General features: G+C 50.4%; 1 protein-coding gene across 4 annotated transcripts in view; it reads right to left on the reverse strand.

Annotated features, from left to right (window-relative positions):
• Tcf7l1 (transcription factor 7 like 1) overlaps positions 1-10,663 on the reverse strand; it is a 162,292-nt gene extending 151,629 nt beyond the window's left edge. For all 4 annotated transcript variants that reach the window (XM_029478327.1, XM_029478326.1, XM_021164538.2 and 1 more), the window contains exons 1-3: positions 10,092-10,663; positions 9,944-10,007; positions 9,593-9,720 (exon numbers count right to left, since the gene is read on the reverse strand). In XM_029478327.1, coding sequence (XP_029334187.1) covers positions 9,593-9,720; positions 9,944-10,007; positions 10,092-10,334 — 435 coding nt within the window. In that variant the 5' untranslated portion in view covers positions 10,335-10,663. The remainder of the gene's footprint in view (positions 1-9,592; positions 9,721-9,943; positions 10,008-10,091) is intronic.
• Positions 10,664-11,427: the final 764 nt, after the last annotated feature.

The following is an 11,427-nucleotide window of genomic DNA, read 5'->3' on the forward strand; positions in this document are numbered from 1 at the left end:
GGGGGGGGGGGGGAGGGGAGAACATGGAACTTCATGATTTCTAATTTCAAACCATAACACACACATAGAAGGACACCTGTATCTCTCCTGTGAGTCCTAAAGTAATCACTGTGTAAATATCCAGTACCTATTTCTTTAATAATTAGTTAGCGCTGTAATAGTCGGTCATAGAGACGTGAGACTGGTGGTTTATTTGGGCAGTGCATAAGCAAAGCAAAGGACTTAGCCAAGCATTTTATAAAAGGCACCATCAGGAACTGCTGCATTCAAGCTTGGTCTCTCAGGGCTTGGTTTGTTAAGCCAACCATAGTGTAATCCATACTTCGCGGAAATCAGGAAGGCTTACCCCTCCCGGGCTGCTCCAAGCCAAAAAGACACACCTGCGTGCACTTCCGACCCTCACTGACCTCAACAAGGAGAAAGCCGTCTCCAGCTTCCAAATGTCAGTAGATAATGGTTTTTTCCGCAGGTGGTGAAGTCCCTGGGCAGCAGGTTAAAGGTTACTGACCCCACGGCAGCAAAGTCCTGGTCAGACGGCTTCCAGCCACAGACTTACTCACCTCTGACTAGACTAGGGATTGTATGTAAGGCTGACCCGAGTCTACCCCATCTCGACCCAAGCTGATAGTCATATCAGAATTTCTGCACTGAGAAGCAAGCCAGCGCCCTTTTCCAGAGAGGGTCGGTGATACCAAGCCTGTGTGTCATGAGGAGAAAGGAAAAAGGTACAGACTTTGGACCCAACCTCGTGCTCACTCGCAGTGGCCAGTGGTGTGGTCTTGTATGACACACTTGACCTCTAGAAGACTGTTTGCACAGCCGCAGAATGGGATGAACAAGTACCTACTTCCTACTGGATCAGAAACTATGGAAAGCCCTGAGATTTTAGAAGCCATTGCCAAGAGCTTCCCAAATAGGGTGAGATTGTTTACGCCCTTTCAAGAAGAGCCCTTTGCTACACATTTGCCAGCAATGAAGTATCAGGACAAACGCGGGGGTTTGGGCATTTGTTTGTTTGTTACTTGAGGGTGGGATTTTGAGACTGGAGAGTTGGCCCAGTGTTAAAAGCACTGGCTGCTCTTGTAGAGGACCTGCGTTCAATCCCCAGCACCCACACCGGCAACCATCTGTAACTCCAGTCCCAGGAGACCTGATGCCCTCTTCTGGTCTCTACAGGTACTGCACACACATAGAGCACACATGCATTCATATACATTAAAAAAAAAAATCAAGAAATTAGAAGAGTCTTTTTTTTTTTTTCTTCAAGACAGGGTTTCTCTGTATAGTCCTGGCTGTCCTGGAACTCACTTTGTAGACCAGGCTGGCCTCGAACTCAGAAATCCGCCTGCCTCTGCCTCCCAAGTGCTGGGATTAGAGGTGTGCACCACCAATGCTCCGCTAGAAGAGTCTTAAAGTAGGCACGATGGTGTGTGCCTTTAATCCCAATACTCAAGAAACAGGGAGGCCAGTCTGGTCTACAAAGTGAGTTTTAGGTCAGCCAGGACTACTACATAGCTTTGTCAGAACACAAAAGCAAAACAAAAACTTTAGATGATAAACACAATGAAATGGAAAGATTGAGGGTTTTGAAATTTGCTTTATAACCTTAAGGTTCTCGAATTAAAGTAACAAAGGCCACCTTTATGTCACTTGATGCACGGCAGGAAGAAAGTTAGTACCTGAGAAGATGTCCCCAGAGCAACTCCAGAATTGGAGTCCCTTCCCTTCCCTTCGTGCTCTGCTCATTGCCAAGTGGGGAAGTGAACACTTTGCGCTCATCCCTAAATCTGACCCAGTGTAGAAGACAGAAAGATTTTAGCTTAAACGCAGTTGTTTTAGTATTGTGCCCACTGTGAATGAAGCCCTGGGTTATCACATCATGACATAAACCAGGTCTAGTAGCACTCGTCTGTAATCACAACGTTCAGGAGAGAGAGGTGAGAGGGTCAGAAGGCTGGCCACAGGGGCCTGCAAGGTGGCATAGAAAGGTGCTTGCTTCGAAGGCTCACAATCTGAGTTCAAACCCACGTTAAAGGTGGAAAAGAACCACGTCCGTAAAGTTGTCCGCTGACTTCCATACACACACTGGGGTACTTTCCACCCCCCACACCTAATGCACACAAGCAATAATCATTTCTAAAAGTTTTAGTGTAATATCAGATGTGTTCACTTTACCTTTGAGAAAATCTCCAGAGACTGGATTGCAGCATGTGTGGAATGTTAAATAATAAAATAAAAAGACCAACTGAATTCAAGGACCCGCCCTGCGGTCAATTCTCCCTTGACTTTACTGAGCATAAAAAGGCCAGCCAGGGACTGGGGCAGTGACTCTGCTCCTACAGAGGGCAAGTTTGTTCCTGGCACCCATGCTGGACTGGTCCCGACCTCCTACAACTTCAGCTGTAGGAGGGACTGTCACCTCTGTCCTCTGTGGGAACCTGCAGTTATGTGCACATATACACATTTAACTTAATTTAAAATTAAGACAAATCTTTTTGGAAAAGTCCATCTGGTGGTGCAGGGCAGGACTCAGCCTGATGCCTATCAAGGCCATCTTTTCGTTTTCTTACATCCTCACCTCTGGGTGGAACTGGTCTCTAGAACTGAGAGGATGCCTACAAAGGGCATCTGCTATCCATGAGGGAAGAAATTTGCCTCTCTGCCAAAGCCCTCATCTCCCTTTCTCCCCCACTCATCTTGAGTCCTGTCAGACTACCCACAAAACAAGCTTTGTCTCAGCAGCCTCACACCCTTTCTCCAATAGGCTGTAGACTGTAGCTCTACCCAGTCCCCCTCCTCCACAGCCAGCCTTCTTTAATGGGTTGATTAAAGCCTTGTGTTTCTATCACCTTTCAGGTAACCCTAGGTAGAAAGTGAACTGTGGGACTGGAGAGATGGCTCAGCACTTTCAAGCACTGGCTGCTCTTCCTGGGTTTGGTTCCCAGCACATACGGGACAGCTTACAAACACCTGTAACTCCAGTCCCAAGGGACCCTCTTCTCAATTTCCAGGGTACCAGACATGCCCATGGTACACCTACATATAAACAAGTAAAACATTCAGACGCATAAAAATAAATCTTAAAAAAATAAATAAATAAAAGAAAGAAAAGAAAATGAGCCGGGCGGTGGTGGCTCACGCCTTTAATCCCAGCACTCGGGAGGCAGAGGCAGGCAGATCTCTGAGTTCGAGGCCAGCCTGGTCTACAAAGTGAGTTCCAGGACAGCCAGAGCTATAACAGAGAAACCCTGTCTCGAAAAACAAAAAAAACAAAAAAAAAAAAAAAAAAAAAAGAAAAGAAAAGAAAATGAAGTGTGGACGATCTAGCATTTCTTTCCCTTTCAGGCTTCTCGAAGTCCCTTGCCGGTGAGATCCCCATCAGCCATTGCCTCCTCCTCCTCTCCCACACCCTTCCCTCTTCTCTCGAAACATCCCCCATGAACCCACGGTGTCTCTTCTCCGACACCGAACAGTTTCTCCTAACGAGAGCCTCTCACAGCCTGTTTGAGTTCTGAGGTTGCCAAACCATTCGGGGCACTTTTGTCCAGAGCCAGGACAGCAGAGAGAGAAGGCCAGTCAGTGTCCCACCTGCCCAAGGAACTTCCTAACTCATCCAGGCTTAGACACCAGCAGTGAACTGTGGCAGCAGCTACCGAGGTCATCTGGGGACCACACCTCCCTCTTCTCACACTGAACCTTTCTGTCCTCTGACATAAAAGCCCTTTCCCCTCGGTCTGGCTCTGGTGAGTCTCCTGCACAGTCTAGCTCCTCCCTGCCCTCCTATCTCAGCATCTTGGTAAGCAGGGGTAGGAGGTATATAAGTCACACTATTTGGGTGTCACTTTCTTTGTGTTGCTAGAACTGGAACTCAGAGCCTCAGGGACCTTAGGCAATATCTCTCTCAGCAGGCACATCCTCAGCCCCGTGAATAACTTGAGGGTTCTCTGCTGCCTCTTGTGTAAGAACAGATGTCTTTCTTTTTTTTTTTTTTTTTTTTTTTTTTTTTTTNGAGACAGGGTTTCTCTGTGTAGCCCTGGCTGTCCTGGAACTCACTTTGTAGACCAGGCTGGCCTCGAACTCAGAAATCCGCCTGCCTCCTCCTCCCGAGTGCTGGGACTAAAGGCGTGCGCCACCACGCCCGGCCAGATGTCTTTCTTAGCATTCAAGGCTTAACGTGCCCCTAATCACTCTAGGCAAGTAGCACGGAGTAAGTTCTACTACAGCTATGGCTTTCTCTCCCTCCTTGTGTTTGGTCTCCCTGGCTTCTATCTCAGGATCACAGTGGCGATCATAAGTAAATACACCACGGATATTTAATTTTTTTTTTATAACTAACAAGAATCACTTTGAACTAAAACAAGCTGGTCATGGTAGCCTAGGCCTGTAACCCCAGCACTCAGAAGGCTGAGGCTCGATGATTGGCTTGGGTTTGAGGAGAGCCTAGTGTGAGACCAACTAGAGCTACGTTACAAGACACTGCCCTCCCTATATGCCACCCCCCAAGTCACACACAACAACAACAGCAGCAGCAGCAGCAGCAACAACAACAGCAACAGCGAAGCACGAGTTCCAAGGACGAGTTTAAAGCTACCTCCTCCACTGGCCTTCCTCGAAACACACTACTTCAAAGCAATTCTACCAAACTTCTTAGTCTAAAAAATGCCTCGGTAACCGAGACCTATCTCCTTGCATCCTTGTAAAACGCCAATGTTACTGTTTTCTAACTGGAGTTTGGCATCTTTTAGGCAAAAGATCTGGCCCTAATGCATCTTATCTGCCACCGCCCCTTAGCACCATCCAGGATAAGCACTCAACACACGTAGGGCTAAGAAGTCAAGGAGTTACAGATTAATCTTCAGTATCCCCAGTGTAGCAAATGAAAGTCATCTCCCAGCAGAACTAGAGTGCACCCTTCTTATGACAGAAGGTTTCCAGTGAGCAGCTCATTTTCACTCCACAGTTTCACTGGTTAACCATTTCAAGCCGGGCCAGGCAGTGGCGGCGCACGCCTTTAATCCCAGCATTTAGGAGGCAGAGGCAGGTAGATTACTGAGTTCAGATTTCTGAGTTCAAGGCCAGCCTGGTCTACAGAGTAAGTTCCAGGACAGCCAGGGGTGTACAGAGAAACCCTGTCTCAAAAAACCAAAACAAAACCAAAAAGAAAACATTTCAAGCTGGTAGGCTGTAGAGATGGCTCAGTGATTAAAAAAACTGGCTGCGCTTTAGAGAAGCCAGGTTCCATTCCCAGCACCCACACGGTGGGTGGCTCACAACCATCTGTACCTCCAGTTCTAGGAGATCTAAGAGCATTGCACATACATGGTGCGCAGACATACATACAGGCAAAACAGCCATGCACAAACAAACAAACACGGCAGTTCTTGTCAGTTTACTGCTAAGGCCGAAATGCTATTAATGGTCCTACATGTGTGTGCACATGTGTATTTGGCTGGATGTGTTTATGTGTGCGAGCACATGTAAACATCAGATTGCCTTCTCCTTGAGAAGTCCTAGAAATGAGATCAATGGAGAATGAGGTTAAGCCATAGGTTTCTAAAATTATAACAAGGCAACTCAGATATTCCCTGCCAGATCCACCTACCCAAAGACAAGTCTGACAGGACTCAAGCCCACCTCAGGCTTAAAATCAAACGTCACCCCAGCAATCCAAGTGCCAAAATTTCAGTAACACAGCAGGGCACTCCCAACAGCCCACTCTATACAAAAAGCCCTCATTAAACTCAAGAGTTATATTTAGCAAAAATGGAACAGAAGTTATATTTAGAGGAAATGACTTAAAAGAATTTTACCAAAAACAGCATGTTTAGACTGATCTGCAAAAGGAAAAAAAAAAAAAAGTTTTTAGATTGGCTAGATGGCTCCGCCGGTAAAGGCGCCTGCTGCCAAGCCTACTGACCTGAGGTTGATCCCCAGGACCCTGTGGTAGGAGGGAACTGACTCCTACATTGCCCTGGCCTCCTCCCAAATTAACAAATGAAATGTAACAAAGTATATGAATCATTTTTTTTAAAATAGAGGATAGGTTTCCCTTGGTTGTTACATAAATTCCCCCGAAACAGCCTCCTGTGTGTGCTCAGAGATTTGTGTGTCTGGAGAACAGGAGGTGGCACGCTGAGGAGGTCGGCCATCCTCAGAAAGACCACTATAGAATACTTACAGGTCAGCACACCCCTAAAGCCCAGGACTGTCTCACACAGAAGTGATCTGGACAGACTGGCAAAGATGCGGGCTTCAGGACAGTGATCCCTACACATCATGCTCAGGGCCTCTCCCCAGACATGCATGTCCCTTTCCTAGCCGTTATTGACATTCACGCTGTGGTCACAAAGTGCTCTATCAGTATGAAGCTGTCCTGCAGAACTGCATCCAAGACTGTCCATTTGGCTCTTCTCTACCTAAATGATATATTTTTTGACATCCACTCTATTTTGTTTATATTTGTCTTGGGGACGGGCTCTTCCTAGGTAGCCCAGGCTGTCCTCAGACTTGCGGTGACACTCCTGTCTGAGTCTTTGATGTTCAGGGATTATCAGCCAAGTGCCACCCTGTGTGGCTTCATTTACATTTTCGTAGCAAAATTGTAGTCAACAATTTCAGAATAGTCCTGTAACCTGCAAAGTCTCTCCTCTAGGATGAAGGTAGAGTCAGAGCGTGGTGGTTAATGCCTGTGATGTCATAAGAGGATCTAAACAGTTCAGGGCTAGCCTGGTCTGTATAGCAAGTTCTAGGTCAGCCAGGACGACAGTGAGACCTTATCTCATGTTTCCAAGTACTAGGAATAGTACAAACTGTGGCAGCTATTCCCTTCTCCACACGCCTCGGGTTCCCCGGGGGCTCGAAAGAAAAGCACACTCATAGTGACACATCTGTAAACCTAGCACTCAAGAGGCTAATCCTCCTTAGACAGGAGGATCCAAGTTCGAGGCCAACCTGGACTAGAATGAGACCCTGTCTTAAAACTTGTCCCCTTAGCCCAGGGAAAGGTGACCTCTCCCCTCAAGGGTCTCAGGCAGGAACCATTTCCTGGCATCCCAATGGAGCCAGAGGAGAAAACAGAAGAGGTGACCCATGGAGAAGGACAGCCTGACTGCACAACTGTCCAGCAGCAGAGATGCCAGTGATGAGGGCTTTGGGCTCCTGTCTGAAAAGCCAAATGTCCATACGTAACTCAAAAACACTGCAGCCAGCATCCACTTCGACTCCTGGTTTTGTTATGTCCAGAAATCTAGGACCGCAAAGAAATGGTACCCCCACTTTTTTACGTATAGGCCTAAAACAATAAAGCTTACAGGTGGATAATTTAAAGGAGAAACAACAAGACCTAGAAAGCAAAAGACAGATGGAGTCATCTAGTCCAAGAATCTTCTTCCAACCTGCTAGCTCCTGTCTTACCCTCAACTCTACCTCACTGGGAAACAGCGGAGGTCCAGTCTTGCCCGGATGACCATTTGTGTCCCATGAAAATCATATTAACTACATTGATATGATCATCGAGAGGAAAATTATCATTTCAGCCATATAGTCCAAACAAGTGCTTAAATGGGTCCTAAGCTGCTCTGCTTATTGGCCATGCATAGTCAAACTAGAAAGAGACTTTCCTGCTACAAGAGTGAACTTTGTAACTGAGCAAGGCAGCATGTGAGAAACACCAAACACTGAGAACTTACGATTTTAAGATTTTAAGCCATTCATCGGTGAGATAAGATATAGGCATGGGGATGAGATGGGAGTCAAAGTCCCCAAGCCAGTGGGCTAAGAGCCAGCGAGATGACTCTGTGGGTAAAGGCCCTGGCCAGCCAAATCTGATGATCTGAATTGGATTGTGGGGGACTCACACAGTAGAAGAGAATCCAACTGACTACCAAAGATTGTCTTCTGTCCCCCACGGAGGTACTAACCCTGGCGTAAGCCTCAGATACACCCAAGTGTACACACACACACACACACACAAAAGAAAATGTAAAAACTTAAAAGAAATGAGTGTGTAGAGGAAATCTCCAGTTAAAGGGCTAAGTCGTATTTGGGATGTTTCTGATGACGTTTAACTTCCTAAGACCTGACTCAGAGCTGACATATATGCATAAGTGGCTCCTAATGACAAAAACAGAGAAAATGGCACTAAAGTGGCTTAACAGACACACATACAAAGATATGGGAACTCCCTGCACCTGCATGGGCAGGAAAGCTGGGGGTAGTCCCGAACACTGGCACACACCTTCACCTTGAAAGAGCAAAAGCAAAGCCCTAGGTCAATATCCACTTTCAAAAGGACTTCTTGGGGTACCCTGAAGTGGAGCAGGCCCAAAACTGTGAGGGTCTTTCTCCACCCCAGAGCAAAGGCAAGCGGTGTGGGTGTGGTTCTACGCCCTTCTTCCATCCATCAGAACCCAACCCCTAAACCCCCAACCCCTAAACAACATCCACACACACACACTACAGGAACTGTGGAGGCCATCCTGCTCCACCCAGTAAGGGCCCGAAATGACAGCAGGAACGACCCATTCAGCGCCCAGATCTTCCATGGCCGCCCTTGAGTATAATCATATTTAAGATGAACTTTTATTCGAGCTCAGTTCCCTCAGGGATGCACTCCCGAACCAACCAACTCTGAAAAGCTCTGTGCGACGCAGAGACGAAGAGCAAGCCGCCGCACAGCAGGAGGGTGTGCACCCAGGATTTACCATCCAACCCAGCATCCGCACAGGAAACTTGGATGTGGAGTAGCGGCTCGAAGGCCTGGCCAACCCCGAACTGCACCCCTCTTTTCGCAGGGGAGAGAGGCGGGAGCTCCGAGCGGGAGAGGGGTGAAGGAATCCGCCCTCATTTGCACATTGTCTGGGGCCGGGTCAATTTGCTTAATCACCGCTCTAAATGCCAGGCACACAGCACACAATGCGCTCCCATTAACAGGTTTAAAGTGTCGCAGCGCTCGCTTTAAATGAGAAAAGCCCGCAACAAAAGGGGGAAAAAGCCAAGTAAGAATGCCTTGGGTCGCCCTCCAAACCATCTCAGAGGAGTTTAAAACCCAGAGTTCTGCAGAAAAATTGAGGCCCTGGCGTGAGGATTGGGGGTGGGTCGTGAATAGTCCACACAAAATAAGGAGTTTGTACAGCTCACAGCAGCCCAGGGAACCCGCAGGTCAGAGGACATCTCAAGTCAGGATCCTCCAGGCCCTTGCCCAACTTTCTCCCTTGCCAAGGGGAAAGCTGACCAATCTCCAGGAAGGAAAGCGAGACACCCCCCCCCCTCAAACACACACCCCCCCCACCTCCAAAGGCAGGCACAAATCCAAGTTTTCCTTTGGTGGGAGCAAGGAATTTGGGAGGCTGGGAAGACCCACCAGGCCGCAATCTCCCAAAGGCGAGAAGTTAAAAGAACTTTACTTTCATCCCGTTACTGGCCAAAAGCAGTCTCATACTAGGCCGCCACAGGGGAGTTTGACTCCGCAAACAAGTTCGGCCCAGGATCCGCTCAGGCAGGAGGCCCCATCCCCCACACCACGGAAAGCCCAGGGGCGCATCCCGCCGGGCCCGACGCCCACCGGTCCCGGCACGGCCGGATTGACACTTACGGTGCGCGCTCCACCAGGAGACAGGGGTCCGTTGGAGAGGTATGGGCTGCTCAGGTCTGGAATCATTAGGAAGGGGTACCCAGGATACGCAGGTCCCTTAAAAAAAGCGCCATCCTGGGGCCTTCTCACTGCGGACAAAACCAAAGTGGAGTGAGGTCAGGGGTCCCCCAGACAGAGTAGCTATCTGGAGCTCGGGGCGGGAATCTGGAACCCGAGCGCCCCTCGAGTGAGCCCCAGAGTGGCTGCTGCAGCGATGGGAGGAGAGCAGGGGTTCCGCCACCCGGACCGTGGAGACCCGTACGGCCAATCACTGATGGCCGGAGAGTGGAGACTGACGGAGAAGGCACTTACCTTCGGCGAAATAGTCGCGCGGCTTCTGGAAAGCGTCCCGGGCGGGCTGCGGGCGCCTCTCCGCCTGTGGAGGAGACACAAAGGCGAGGGCGGGTGAGCGGGAGCGGGACCCGGGTCCCCCAGGGGCTGACCCTAGGAATCCCCTTACCTCGGAGTCCGAGCTACTGCTCTGATTCTCCGATTCGTTGACCAGGGACGACTTGACCTCATCCAGATCCCTCTGCGCCGAAGCGCTGTCGCTGCTCGGCTCTTGCTCTTCGCCCCCCTCGTCCTGGAAGGGGATCAGCTCGTCGTTCGCTCCGAGGTCGTCCCCTCCACTGGTTGCCCCGGCTCCGGAGCCACCGCCTCCCCCGCCGGCGCCGCCACCGCGGCCACCACCGAGCTGGGGCATGGTGGGGCCACGGGCCGGGGCCGCTGCGCTCGGAGCCCCGCGCCCTGCCTGGCCCGGCCCGGCGCCCCTCCCTCCCTCTCGCTGGCCCGGCTCCGATCGTTTGGCCGCTGCAGCGACAAAGTTTTGACAGGGCGTGGCTCCGTGGGAAGCGGGCCCAGCACCGCCCAGCCGGGGCAAGAGACACTCGGCTCCGAATCGTCCCGCAGCACGGAACCTAGGACTCCCAACTAGCCGCCGCCACCGCCGCTGCCTGCTCGGCCCGGGCGTCCCAGCGCCTGGCCCGCCGGGGAGGGGCGATGGGGAAGGAGGGAGGGACCGCCCGGCGGGGCAGGGGGGCCGGAGGGAGGAGCCCCGGCTGCAAGCTGACACCCGCGCCTCTCGGAACCAGGCGAACTGCAGCGCGCGCACGCACACTCGTATTCACACTCGCGTCCTGCTCGCTTGCACCTTCCGGGGACTGCAACTACCCTTCTCGTGCGACCACCCTACCCCTCGAACTTATCCAGATCCCCTCCAGTGATCTCCATGGCTACCCTGGGAAGTCCTTTCTCGCACCCCGCCCTCTAAGCCCGAGAGTCTGGCCCGCACTCCTTCACATCCCCTAACTTTCTTTGCAAACAAGCCCCAGAACTCCGCGCGGGTTCCCACTCCGCTCCCACCGCACTGGCAGGCAGCACTGCCCCCTGCGGGACAGCCGAGGACTCGCAGATCCGCCGAGCACAACCACTCAGCCTGCAGAGTACAGGATCCCATTAGCTCTTCTACTCAGCCAGATTTTGTGACACTTCGAAACAAGTTGAGCGGTCTTCCGTTCCCTTTCCTATGGTGTTCCAACGCATTCCTGTCCCCAAACTGTGTTTTTGATCACTTCCTCTTAGTAAGGAACTACTGCAACCTTGAAGATCACGCTCTCTCTCTGAAGCTGGGGAAGAGGTGTGAAATTCAATACTCACTGTCTTGGGTTCAGACGGGATTTTAACTGTCTTGATTTCAAGAAGAAATTATCACCCAGAACTCCCAAAGCTGATTAGGAAGCTGCCGTGATAGCCCACAAGCACCATAAGCAAATTACCTGACTAGCTTCATAGGTAAA

Source organism: Mus caroli, chromosome 6, assembly GCF_900094665.2.
Source record: "Mus caroli chromosome 6, CAROLI_EIJ_v1.1, whole genome shotgun sequence".
Lineage (NCBI taxonomy): Eukaryota > Metazoa > Chordata > Mammalia > Rodentia > Muridae > Mus > Mus caroli.